This window comes from Lactuca serriola, chromosome 1 (assembly GCF_051521515.1).
Source record: "Lactuca serriola cultivar US96UC23 chromosome 1, Lser_US96UC23_V15, whole genome shotgun sequence".
NCBI classification, from domain to species: domain Eukaryota; kingdom Viridiplantae; phylum Streptophyta; class Magnoliopsida; order Asterales; family Asteraceae; genus Lactuca; species Lactuca serriola.
Genome location: NC_136408.1, coordinates 28,277,484 through 28,291,638, shown reverse-complemented (window position 1 = coordinate 28,291,638; position 14,155 = coordinate 28,277,484). Strand labels below are relative to the sequence as shown.

The 14,155-nt window shown below is 36.8% G+C and overlaps 1 protein-coding gene across 1 annotated transcript; it reads right to left on the bottom strand.

Annotated features, from left to right (window-relative positions):
• Positions 1 to 12,001: 12,001 nt before the first annotated feature.
• Positions 12,002 to 13,668, bottom strand: LOC145079315 (putative cysteine protease RD21B). The gene is made up of 4 exons (XM_079023104.1): positions 13,144 to 13,668; positions 12,733 to 12,965; positions 12,501 to 12,641; positions 12,002 to 12,394 (listed from the first exon to the last, which is right to left on the bottom strand). The coding sequence occupies exons 1-4, from the start codon at positions 13,619 to 13,621 to the stop codon at positions 12,179 to 12,181; spliced, it is 1,068 nt and encodes a 355-aa protein (XP_078879230.1). The 5' UTR covers positions 13,622 to 13,668; the 3' UTR covers positions 12,002 to 12,178.
• Positions 13,669 to 14,155: the final 487 nt, after the last annotated feature.

The following is a 14,155-nucleotide window of genomic DNA, read 5'->3' as shown; positions in this document are numbered from 1 at the left end:
TATATGATTGCATTTATAATGCAGTATAAAATAAAATGAAAATAAGTTTTTATAATATATTTTTTTTGAACCAACAAATGAAATATACATATATATATATATATATATATATATATATATATATATATATATATATATATATATTAAAAAAGAGGGAGTCCCCAGCAAGATGCTAGGAAAAACAAACAATGAAAATTGAAACAGATGTAATGAAAAAAAGATGAACTACAACCCAATGAAAGGGTTTAAACACCATTCAGACCATCTAATTGCTTCTATTTTGCCCCTGTATTTCTCCCAAGTGTACATTGTAGAAATAATAAGATCTGTCACTTTATATGGATGCATCCTTTTGTTGTTAAACACTCGTTCATTCCGTGATTTCCAAATGTTCCAAACAACTGCATAACAGATGCCTAGCAACCTCCTTCTTTTTTTCGGACAATTACCCTAACTTGAAGAAAAATCAAGAACACCATGAATTGAGGAAAAGTTTGCCTGTTGGACATTACACAATTTTAAAATCCAGTTCCATATCATTTGAGCATGTGAGCATTGAACCAACACATGGTCCGGTGATTCCTCCTCATCACCGCATTGACAACAGGTTGTAGAATTCACATTGACCCCTCTTGTCACTAGGGCTTCTGTAGTTGGAATCCGACCCTGTTTTGCAAGCCAGATAAAAGTATTTACTTTAATCGGGACCTCTTTCACCCATTCAAATCTTCCAATATTTGCTGGAATGCAATTATCCAATTTTTTCCTCAAAGCTTTAACCTGATAGTCTCCTGTGGTTGTGAGAGGACATCTCCAATCCACACCCCCATTCATTGATTGATTTTTAAGTACCATCCCAAGAGTAATTCCGTATTTATCCAAATCCTTTTGTGAGCACGCGATATTATTCCAAACCCCGGTCGGAGTTTTTAAAGAAAAGATGTGGTCCGGTTTGCCCGCCAGATTATGCATACTTGAAATTGCTTTTGCCCAAATCGACTCAGGTTCCGATCTGAACCTCCACCACCATTTAATGATCAAAGCAGTATTAAAAGCCTTTATCGATCCAACTCCTAGGCCCCCTGCTGTCTTGTTAGCAATGATTTTATTCCAAGATACCCAATGAATCTTGGACTGACCTTTTGAACCACCCCACAAGAACTGATGCCTCAACTTTTCTAATTTGTCAATGATACCTGTAGGTGCAAAAAAAATGAGACATGAAGTATGTAGGAAGGTTCCCGAGGACTAACGTTATGAGTGTTAATCTCCCGCCAAAAGATAAAGTCTTTGATTTCTAATGGGTAAGTTTATTTTGAAATCTTTCAATCACCGGTTGCCAATGTTTCTTAAGACGCATGTTGGCACCCACTGGTACCCCGAGATAGTTAAATGGAAGAATTTCTGGTTCGCATCCAAGAGGTGATGCCCAACGAGCAACTTCTTCCGAATTTGCTCCCACTCCAAAGACTCTAGATTTATAGAAATTGACTTTTAGACCCGAAGATACATGAAAACATCTTAAAATTCTTGCGAGATTCTTGATATTGTGCTCGGTCCATTCTACAACGAATAAAGCATCATCGGCATATAGCAAGTGTGAGATGCTTGGGCATCCATTCGGTAATTACAACCCTTGAAAAACTCCATGCACGCACGCTTCTTGCATTTCAACACTTAAGCCTTCCATTGTTGTGATAAAAAGAAATGGGGACAAAGGATCCCCTTGGCGGACTCCCTTAGAAGTTGTGAACTCATTTGTAGGAGTTCCATTGATCAAAACCGATGCTTTTGAGGATGTTAAACAGCCTTTGATCCATCCCCTCCATTTATTGCCGAAACCCATTTGAATTAGATTGTTATTTAGAAACTCCCAATTTACGGAATCAAAAGCTTAATCAAAATCTACTTTTAAAAGTAGAATCTTTTTTTTAACCTTTTTCGACCAAGCACATATTTCGTTCACTAAAAGTAGACCATCAAGGATATTTCGCCCCACCATATATGCTGATTGTACCTCATCAATGCATTGTCCCATAACGAGTTTTAGTCTCACCGCTAGAATCTTTGCGATGATCTTGTATATACACCCAATCAAGCTTATCGGGCGGTAATCCTTTAACCGTTGCGGGTCTTTGATTTTAGGTAACAAAGATATAAAGGATGAATTACAAGAAGGATCGATTTTTCCGTGTAGTTCAAAGTACTTCACCACCACCGCGATATCCCCCAGTAGAACTTCCCAATATTTCTTTATGAACTTGAATGTAAATCCATCGGGCCCAGGGGATTTGTCATTCCCATAGGCCCAAACCGCGTTTTTGATTTCCTGGAGTGTTATAGGGGCCTCTAAGGCCAACTTGTCATTGTTAGTAATTTTTCGAAATAAGTTACTTCAGAAAGCAGGTCTGACAGACCACTCTTCATGGAACTTGGATTGAAAGAATTTTAGAGTTTCCAATTTAATGACAACAGGATCCGTGCACCAGTTACCATTAATCATGAGGCCATTTATGCGATTTCTCCTATTATTGTTGTTAATGAACCCATGAAATAGTTTGGAGTTCTCATCCCTGTCTACCGCCCACCGTATCTTTGCTTTCTGTTTTGCATCCATCACCCCCATCTTTTCCATTTCAATTATGTCCTTGTAGCTCAGCCTCCGAGTTTCAAGTTCTTCATCTGAAAGTAGCCTACTCTCCGCCTCCATGTCCAATTTATGAACAACTTCTTTTATTCTCTTTAGTTCCGCTTCTTCCTTGGAATGATCAGCCCTTCGCCACACACGAATCGCCTATTTAATGCATTTCAATTTAGCATTCATATATAAGTCTGGTGTTCCGTAACCAATGAAGTTGTTCCAGGCAGTAATGAAAACCTTCTCGAACCCATCTCTCGATAGCCACGAGTTAAACATCTTGAAAGGAGGAGGCCCAAAATCACACCATGAAGTAGAAAGAAGAATAGGGCAGTGATCAGATACCTCCCTGGTAAAGCTGTAACCGTTGCAGATGGTGCGAGATCGATGAACTTGGGACAAACAAGAAAGCAGTCCAACTTACTTAATTTGAGATCACCATTGTGGAAATAAGTAAAACGATGCCCACCCATCTTTATGTCAATGAGACCATTTTCATGTATAAAGTTATTGAAATCACTTGCTGATCTTGCACAAAAAAACTGAATTGAACCGTTCATTAGGTCTACGAACCACATTAAATTCCCCCATCAATACCCAAATCCCTCCTTTATTCTGTTTTAAAATTGATAGCTCTTCCCACAAAGTTGCCTTTTTTGAATCAGACTGCGGACCATAAATGTTTGCGAAGAGAATTGGTTCATGTACTCCAACCCAATGCCCCATCGTAACAATGAAGTGTCGGTTTGTAATTGATTCCACATGAGTAGACACCCTATTATCCTGCACGTTGATTAACCCTCCTGATCTTCCTGTAGCATTTATCCGAACAGATTCGACATCACCAGAACCCCAACACAAGGGTACATCAATATTTTCAGCATCAAGGATTTGAGTTTCTTGAATAGCCAAGAAAGAAATTATGTGTTGTGAACGAAGCCTCCTAACCCACTGAAATTTGTATTCTTCTCTGATTCCCCTAACATTCTTGGATAAAAAATTCATTGTAAACCAACCTTCTCGCTGAAATTCCCAAGAATTGCCCTAAGCACTGGGTTCTTCGCATCAATGTTGAATCCAAACATGTTGCCAATTGCTATTGTGACCTCAGATTCGTTAGCAGAAAATTGATTAGCAGTTTTGGTTGTAAAAGGCAAATTACAATTAAATTCTGGAGGATCTGAAAGAAGAGGTTGTTGGTCGAGTTCCATAGTTAAGGGTGGGAATGGAGGAATCGATTTTAACCGAGAAGAAGGTGATCGTTGGGATCTTTTCCTTTTGTGGGATGATCTTAGATTCTCAAAAGAGCTGGTGACCGAGTTAGGGAAAGGCCCAAAACTACCTAAAAGATCCAAATCTTTAATTAGTGATGAAGGATTTGGGCTATCAAACATTACAGGCCCAACCGGGTCATTTTCATGGGTCGGCAATTCTAGGTTGGTTGTATTTAACTCGAAATTAGTATTAGCCTTTGAGTTTATTGTATTATCTTTACCATGCGTCGTTTCTTCTTCTTCGGCCGTTTGATTAGCGTGTGTTGTTGTATGTTCCACCTCCTCGATTATTGGAGAATTCAATGGAGCAATCGGCTTTTCCAATTCCACAGTCTCCTCCTCTGTTAGCGTTTCCATCCAATTTACCGGCTGGTCGCAGACTTCTGGAATGTCTTTGAGGTCTTTCGCTTCTTTTTCCTTATCTACCATGTGGGCTAAGAAGGCATGGTACTCCTTACGCAGGTATTTTTGGGTTGTGACGCAAGAGATGATTTGTAAATTGGTACCGGGTTTGTCACCATAAATGACAAGAGTCTCGCCGTTTGGCAGATTTAGGCGAACGACCCTTTCGTGACAAAGTATATCGGTATGGTGCAGGCTTAACCAATCCATATCGATGATGACATCAAAGCTCCTTATAGTGATCGACATTATATCGATTTGAAATGAATGTTCGTTTAGAGTTAGTGAGCAACCTACGTACATATCGTTTGTGCTTTCTGTTCTACCGTTTTCCATTTCTACTGTAAATATCTTATTGAGTGATTGAGGGTTCTGTTTTAGTAAGTGTTTGAATTTATGACTCACGAAACTCCTCTCAGCACCACAATCAAAGAGTATGCATGCATAAGCGTTATTGAGGAGAAACGTACCCGTAGCCACCGTGGGATCAACTATTGCTTCGTTCTGCCCTATTGCCAGCACCCTTCCTATGCCACCGGTATTCCTTGCCTTAGGGCAGTCTCTCTTGTAGTGTCCAGCCTCACCGCACCCATAACACGCCTGGCCCACACCGACTCCAGGGACTTGGGTGATTGGTCGTGCCAGTGCCTTACAGAAACGGGCTGTGTGCCCTTTCATGTTGTAGTTGTTGCAGTGCATCTCCCAACAATTTCTGTTGTGATGGAAATTCATTTGCTGAACTTCGGTAGGTTCCCAGTATATTGCTTTGCTGGTGTAGGGGTAACAGGAGCAGCTGTGGGGGTAGTAGCGGCATGGACTGCCACTATCTGTTGCTTCTTGGAAGGTTCTTGTGAAAACTGACTCTTCCTCTTGTTCCAAAACTTGTTGTTGTTGTTATTGTTGGTACTGTTGTTGTTGTTGTTGTTGTTTCCTATGGTTTTCTCCGGAACAGCAGTTGCGAAGCCTTGGCAGACTCCATGGTCAACGAGAGCTTGTGCCAACTGTTTGGCACTATCGAAAGTGACTGGTTTGGAAGCTAGTACACTTCCTTGAATCTGGGGTGACAGTCCCCAGATGTACCTCTTGATCTTCTTTCTCTCTAGAGCAACCATCCCTGGGCAAAGGATTGCCAAATCACTAAACCTATTGGTATAGGTTCTCATGTCCAAGCCTACCATAGTAAGGCCTCAAAGTTCCTGCTCTAGCTTTTGTACTTCGCCCCTTGGACAGTACTCTTGCATTAACATTTGCTTTAGATTCTCCGAACCCATAGAATTAGCCACTACCAGAGTTAGTGACTTGACATGGCCATTCCACCACGTCAGAGCTCTCTTGGAGAATGTACAAGCAACAAACTTTACCTTGCTCCCTTCCAGACATGCACAGATCTCGAAAACCACTTCTATTTTCTCTATCCACAATGATAGAGCCATTATCCCTCCGGATCCATTAAAAGATATGGGCTTGCTATTTGTGAAGTCCTTGAAGGTGCAATCCCCTAAACGACCCTGAGGTTGGCCATTCATAGAGCTATTTATTCCCCCTCCGGACCCATTATTACTCATTTGTGCCATGGCTGCTGTCACTGCAACTGTTACATCAACTATTAAGATTGCATTATCCATTGATGGAGGTGGTGGTGGTGGGGGTTTGCGTTGTTGACACGGCGTGTAGATCTACGGGGCGGCATCGTGCTGCTAAAGAAATAGAATGAAGACCATAAGTCTTTAATGATTGGAAGCCGTGTGTTAATAAATTTGCTATTTCATCAATTTATGAATTTGACTGACCTACTTAAGGTTTAGAGCTTGATTCATAATAAAAGTTTGTATAGTGATAGATAAACTTATGAATCTGAGTGGTATTCAAAGAATTAACACACAAATGAATTTCTTCATATATATATATATATATATATATATATATATATATATATATATATATATATATATATATATATATTAATCATACGTTGAGTTACATTTTGAAGTTAGGAAAATTTCGACCCTTCTAAGGGTCTCCGATACAAAAGTTAAAGAAAAGTAAGACTTTTAGCTGAGTTCCTATTCTATAACAAAATTTTTGGGATTCAGGCAAGTACTAATTGCGACGTAGGTTGCGCTTGGAGCTCGACTCTGTGTTCGATTTCTTTGCTTCCATAAGACGCCTATCAAAGGCGGCTTGATGTTCCCTCATTTCCTTTATCTCAGATAGGGTCGTAATCAGTTGCTCTTGGAATGTGTCGGTTCGGAGTTGAGCATTATCTTGCAACCTGTCCAGTCGACGGATGTCAGAAGTGTGAACTTGTACTTCCACATTGACTTCACGAATCTGGTTTGCTTGAACGCCGAATTGATAGGATTGGTTGGCTAGTTTTCCCACCATGACTGGGAGTGCTCGGTCGGCTGAACCTCCACTCCTGACGTCGTAGAAGTCCCGACACATATCGTAGGGAGGATGTAATCCTTGATGTCGGGTCCAATGGTGAATGTGACTTCCCCAAATGGGAGTTGGTCCCTAAAAGTTTCTCCTAAATGCGGGAGGTTAGGCGACTGGTGGGTCGATTACTTCTGGCTCCGAGTCTTTCCCAGAGTCTTCCCCTTCCTCTAACTCTATAGGTTCCTCATCTTCTTCGGGGTCCTCCTCTATCTATCCTCCATTGCCCTGATTCGAGTAGTAGGGATCCCCGGGTGGATAGAATCCAACCATTCGACTGTACGAGAATAGGGTTATAAAAATTGTCCAAAATTTGAAACATGTAAGTCTAAATATGTAGGTTAAACTATTCCATTTACCAAATACTCCTATAGTATATAAATTTGTATGTTTGATACTAGTGTTATTTTGGTAAGTTTTGACTTGTTGCTCACTACAACCATTCCTCGACATACATTAGTCCGATCTCGGATAAATAAAGTTAATCAGGATATATTCGTCCCAAATCCGATTACATATTCCGAGGCCTAGTCGCAGTGTCCAACTTGTCTTAATACTTCTTATATAATTCTAACTATGAAAATAAATTGTTGTATGCATGTATTTGTGCTTTTACGACCCAAATAATTTAAGTTAAATGACACGCGGTTTAGGTGTAACAACATTTTGTCAGAGAGTTTTAGTCCCTATGCATTTATAGTTTGTATATCCTATGTGGTTCGATATACTTAGTTCACTATAAACAATGCTCTGTTACCAATCTGTCACACCCCCAAACCAGAACGGCGGAATCGTTCGAGGGTGGATGACTTCATGTAGTATTGTAACAATTGAATACATAGTAAAGAAAGTAAAACAACCATCATATATATAATTTAAAAGTTACATTGTTGAATGATACTTGTTTCAAAACAAATTACAATATGATGACAAAATGAGTTTTAAAACCGACACCTTAGCGTCACTTCTACAAAAATTGAAGTTTACCTGTATTACTGAATCCCTAAGAAATACAAGTAGATTTGAAAGAGTAGATCAGCATTTAAGCTGGTGAGTTCATAAGTATTTAATGTTCATGTTTGTATAGCTTTGAATGAAATTGTTTGTAGATGTTTGAAAACTCCTAGAAAATACTTGTTTGTAGATGTTTGAAAACTCCTAGAAAATACCATATTTCCTTCTGGTTTAAAAGTAGTCTTCTACTAAGACCCAATTGTTTTGAATGTTTGCTTCTAGAAATCCAATATTTTTACATAAGTGTGTGGTAGTTTAAAAGTTCCAAAACTGTAATGCAATAGTATTTTTCATGCCTAGAAAAGTAGATTTATGTATGTATAAAATCACTAAGGCATTTGATAACCCCGTAAATCAACGTGTTTTTAATACTCCATGTGAGTTTTATAACCATGCTATTGACCCAGACTGCCTGTAACAACGTTCTTCAGGCGTTGAAATGTTATGACGTTTGTCACCCCAGACCGGCAGTTTTATAACCATGCTAACAACGGTCTAACTGTAGCTAACAGTTTAGGTGTGGGATTGTCAATCCCGTATAGATCTATACACAAACACGCTCTCCTTACAAGAGATTATAGTATATAATACAGGGCTTTAATTGCATACTTAGAAGTACGTGAAGTTGAATGTCTCACAAAACTTAGTATCAAATAGATTTACGTATGAAAAGTCCATTTGTTCTTGTATATGAAAGTATTTCCTTGATATAGTACTTATAGTATGTAAAATCTCAAGAATATCTAGTAAATTATACCTATTATAGTTTTTCCCAAATGTGTGATTCGTTTGTATGATAAACCCTAGTGTAATATCGACTTTGTATGCAAGTATAACGTTTGTAATAACATTATTGAACTTTCATACTCAAAATATAGATAAAGTGTTTGGTACCTATATAACAACATGTTTTATTCCAAAAGGACAAGGTGTTATCGTGATATGTTGCGTGAGAACGTTTTCGTATGATAGTTATAAATCACATATGATTGATTAAATAACAAAAAGTATAGCAAAAGATTGATGTTTTTCACACGAGGATAATCGTGTGTTTACTTGTATCCCCCCCCCCCCCCCCTTTAAAAGTGTATAAAAGCATTTGAAAACATAGTTGTAGGGGTATGAACTCACTTGATAGATTGAAGAATGTGAGACGAAAACCGAGCAGAACTTTGACTTGAAAAAGCTGATTTCTCGGGATTCTCGGGAATCTCAGGAGCGTAAAACATTCCTTCGGAACTTGGATGTGAAGACCGGGGCTTCGGGATGGCTTCGAGGGTTTAAACGCAGAGCTTCGGCACGGAAAAGAGAAGAAATAAGCACCTAAACCTGAAACTATCGGCTTCTATTTATAGCCCTATTTTGGGCGCCACGTCGTGGTCTTCCTCACCACGTCGTGGTGTTGATCCTATCCCCTTCCATGGACGAGACGTCTACTGACAGCACTGGCACCCATCAGTCACATTACCACGTCGTGGTCTTCTGGTGCCACGTCGTGGCCAGCCTGACAGCCTCAGATTTTGTGCCTCGAACTTGTAAAATTCGTAACTTTCGCGTACGAACTTCGTTTTCGATGTTCAATATATGCACACTTAGGTGAGAGTATGCTCTACAACTCTCGTTTAGACTTCGTCGGATAATTTTGATTTATTTTTAATTAATTATTTTTAACAGGCCGGGACACGAAACTTCGTCATAAATCCATAACTTCTTCATCTGACGTCCGTTTTCGTCAGACTTTTTACCGTTGCACTACTATTGTTGAGATCTTCGATTCTCATTTAGGTTGTTTCAACCAAAAGTCTCTCCATCTCTATTTCGAGTTTTTAGCTGTCTACTGCTATATCGGAACTTGGAAAAATCATAACTTCCTCATACGAAGTCGGACTTGGACGTTCTTTTCATGTACGTTTACGGTTTAATGATATCTACAATTTTCATTTAGATACCTAAGGCTAAAATTTATTGTATGGAAAGTTCGCGTTTTACGTTTAACAGTATTGACGGTTTTGCTGTGAATCTTAGGTTGATCATAACTTCTTCGTTATAACTCGGATTTTAGTGTTTTGTAAATTTCTGAAACTCTTGACACGATATCTATCATTTATGCAATCCAGTAGAGACTTTTGAACATTTTATTTTTGACGATAATTTCATTATATCAAAAGAGATTACAATTTTGACTTTTTAGGTCATTACATTGATTCGAAATATCAGGTTGTCACACAGCAGCACATGCATTGTATGTGTGGTTGTGTATGTATGTGATTTATGTGTGTGAGTGAAGTGTCTTAATTTTTGTGACAAGTGATAACAAATATAATACAACCTTGTGAAGTAAGGGTTAGTGAAAATTTTGCATCTCAAACATCATTTTGGCGGCGAACTATCTGTCTCTCAATTGTTCTGGGATTTTTGTTAGAAAAAAAAATTATGCTATTATGTTGACACAAATTGCTTTTAATTGTACTGTAAGCTTTTTTTTTCCCATATGAAATGACGTTTATACCCCATGATTTCATTAGATGCTTGAAAAAGTTGAATTATATTTAAATCTCATAACTTCTTGCAACCGATCCATGTAATATGTTATTTTATTGTATACTAATGACTTGGTTTTTAAAGTAAAATTTAACAATTTTACATGAGAATATGATCAATTAATTAAGGAATTTCACCGTTGATTGTAGAAATCAATTAATTAAAGAATTAAGATCCCATTCAACTTCTCATAGTTCATTCATGCATAATATCTTAATTTATGTTCTTATAGTTTAGTGTATAGGAAAGAAAGATATTTTTTGTAACATTTTGACAAAAATATTGTTTTATAAAAGATATTGTTTTATTAAATATTTTATAAAATAGTGAATTTCAAAAATAGTTTTTTATATGCATGTTACGTTAAGTTATTTTTTTAGTTTTAAAATAAAACCATGCTTTTAAAAAAAATTAATGTCATTGTTATTTTCAATATATCAAATTTTATATTTGATGGTATGCAATCATTATTTATTTATTAACTTATCACAAAAATTAATGTTCTTATTATTTATAATTAATTTATAAATTATTTTTAAATAAACGCTAAATACTTAATAATATATTGCTTCAATGCGTTATATAAACAATTATTCTTAAATTTTTCTGATTAATTGTTAATTATTATTTTTTATTTTTATTATTTTAAAATTTCAATCACCGTGTGACACACGGGTTATAACCTAGTATATATATATATATATATATATATATATATATATATATATATATATATATATATAGAGAGAGAGAGAGAGAGAGAGAGAGAGAGAGAGAGAGAGAATTCACACATTAAATGATATTATTATTATTATTTTATTTTTTATTTTTTATGTGAACACATGTCAAAAATTATAGAAAATATATCAAAATTAATAGAAATCAATATCAATACAATTTTAAAACAAGATAATTAGATATGATTGTTGCATTTATAAGGCAGTATAATAAAAAATTAGAATTAATTTTATATATACCATATGTTCTTTGAGTTGTCCTTGTTTAATTGCTAGTAAATAATAAACGATTATTTGGATATGTTTTTTTGAGTTGTCCTCGTTTAGTTGCTGGTAAAAAATAAACAATTATTTGGATATGATTTTGATTGATTATTTCAAATGTCATTTTATTTTATAATAAAACTAAAACGGATTTTACAATTTCTTCATCACCCCCTAATTGACACGGCATCTCTGAACTTGGATTGAAAAAACAAAGGCAGAAAGGGAAAATACGATATGCGAGCACATCCGCAATCCATTTCATTATTCTATTAAATTGTACGATTGAGCATACGAAACACAAATTAAATGTTTGAATGTAATTTCTAAGTGACAATATATGCATGCCTTGAATAAAGTTCAAATCAGTCGAGTAGTGCATGCATTGAGTCATCCGAAAATCAAACCATTTAGCGTTATAGAATTGTATGTTGATTAAAGTTGGGGGGATTTGTTAATAAAAAGACCACAAAGCGATGTAGAGGGTGATTAGCAATGACAAAACCTCGAGTTTGGGTATATAATTCTTCCTGGGAAGTCTTAATTAAAGGGGAACTTTTTGACTATTAAGTGAATCAGTTGTTGGATATGATCAGGAGTGGGTGATACTTGAATATCACTTTATTACCCCTCATATGATTTGAATAGCCGCTATTAACAAACTACACATCAGTTTGAATGTGTCATACACATAATTGAGCAGAAATATGAGTGATTTTATTGATCTGCTTTGATAAGGAAATTACATAACCAAAGCTAAAAAACTGAGAACATATTTAGAAAGATAACGACTCCTAAAGACTCCTAACATTACTGCCTTGGACCGAGTCAGCATCGCACTCATCCAAAACTTTGAATCAACATCAAACATATCAACTCTTTTTAATTGGATAAGATGCCAAAATTGTTATTCCACATTTCCCTGTTTCCTGTTTTATATTGCGTTCTAGTCTTATGTAACCTTCTTCACCCCATTCTGTACCCCATGAGCTCCTCACAATCCAGTAATCCTTGCCATTTTCACTCCCATACCCAACTACAACTACACCATGGTTTACTAAATCTCCACATACACCACTAAAGATACCCTGAAAAAATATAAAATACACAGATTACCACATATATTTTTTAAAACTTGTTTCACTAAATTCAAAGATTATGAAAATAATATTAGAGGGAGTACTTAGTACTTACTGAACTGTATGACATGAAATCCGTGCTATTGATAGCAATACCAGCAGATATAGGCTGGTTTGCAACGGCCTTCTGTAATGCTAACTCGCTTTCCTCCAGAAGATATTCATAATCATCAATGGTAACAAGCGTTGTGTTTTTCTGAACAAATTCGAAACAGAATATAATGGTCAACAACTAGACGCATACATATTGAGAAGATATAGTAGAAAGAAATTAATATGATAGGGACCTTGGAAGTGTCGCATTTTCCATCTTTGGCAGTGTAGGGATAGTCTTTGTCACTCTGTATTCCGCCATTCTTGATGATAAAGTCAAAGGCATCAGTAACAAAACCACCATCGCATCCATAGTTAGACGTATCACAATCAATGAGTTGTTGTTCTGAAAGAGTTATCAGGTCACCTGTCACTATCTGGTTTATCCCTTCCACAGCTCCGATCGCTGAGAATGCCCAGGAAGCCCCTTTCATTTAACAAACATGAATCCACAGTTTTAGTTTTTAGTTTACTTTTCTTATCAAGTACTATCGATTAGGAAGATTTTGCGTACGAAAATCTTGGCAACACAGTAAAAACAAATGCTCAAAAAGGAGGGAACTGAAAAGTAAAAGGCATGACAATATTTGTATAAAATAACGCACCACATTTTCCTTGTGTTTTGACGGGGGCGACGGCACCTTTGGCCCTCCAGTCAACGGAATCAGGCAGGACATCGGCGGAAAGAGGAGAGTAACGATCACTCTTCAGCTTCTTCGACTTCGGCTTTGGAATGGCGCGGGTGTAGCGTAACCGGTGCTCTTCAATGGTCAGATCTGAGAACTTGTTGAGTCCAAGCTTGTATGAATGATCACCGGAGTTGTGAGCTTCTATGAACCTGAGGTTGTCTTTGAAGATCTGAAACCTCTTCTCCTTCTCTGCAAGAGTGTTGTAAAACTTACTATGTTTGACGAGCCAGGACTCGTACATAGCGTTGACTTCGTCGTCGGTGCGCCAGTTCGAAGAGGATGCATCGGAGGTGGTCATGTGGGTGGCGTCGTAGCCTATGATCGACATGTCCATGGCTGATGAGACGACGAAGAGTGCAAAAAGCAAGAAAATCGCCATTGGAAGGAGCTTCATTGTTGGAGCTTCTTGTGTTGAATAGAGAGAAGAGAAGAAGGTGATGGAAATTAATCAATGGGTTTATATTTTATAATGGGAGACATGCAAGAAGGAAACGTGTCCTGTCTTATTTTATTTTTTTTGAACGACGCAACGTGTCACGTGATCATATCTTTATTATATATTTATTCATAATATTATTGATCAAATAAAAATAATACTATTTACTTTGTTTTAATATATTAATTATATTTTGTACAATATTATTCGATTAAGATATTATATTACACAAAATAGCATTTAACTACCATATCTTCTAGCATATTAATTTTGTTATCCATATATATAAGTGTCGGTTCAAATAAAATATTGAGTTGAGTTTAAAGTGGCACGTTTTATTGACCAAACTATATTGATACTGAAAATCAAAGTAATTGGAATGGATTTTGGACTCCTAAGTAGATGTTAGAGTCAATCATATATGTTCTTTGTAGAGCATAAGGTAATGTGGTCGACTTTCGAGTACGTCTCTGTGGAAAAGAATAGTCATGT

What these genes read in the sequence shown, in the direction of transcription:
- LOC145079315 (XM_079023104.1), bottom strand. Translation starts at nt 13,621, where the DNA reads ATGAAGCTCCTTCCAATGGCGATTTTCTTGCTTTTTGCACTCTTCGTC. An exon ending in CAAAACACAAGGAAAATGTG is followed by an intron (nt 12,966 to 13,143) that starts GTGCGTTATTTT and finishes GTTAAATGAAAG; the next exon opens with GGGCTTCCTGGGCATTCTCA. An exon ending in GAAAATGCGACACTTCCAAG is followed by an intron (nt 12,642 to 12,732) that starts GTCCCTATCATA and finishes GAATTTGTTCAG; the next exon opens with AAAAACACAACGCTTGTTAC.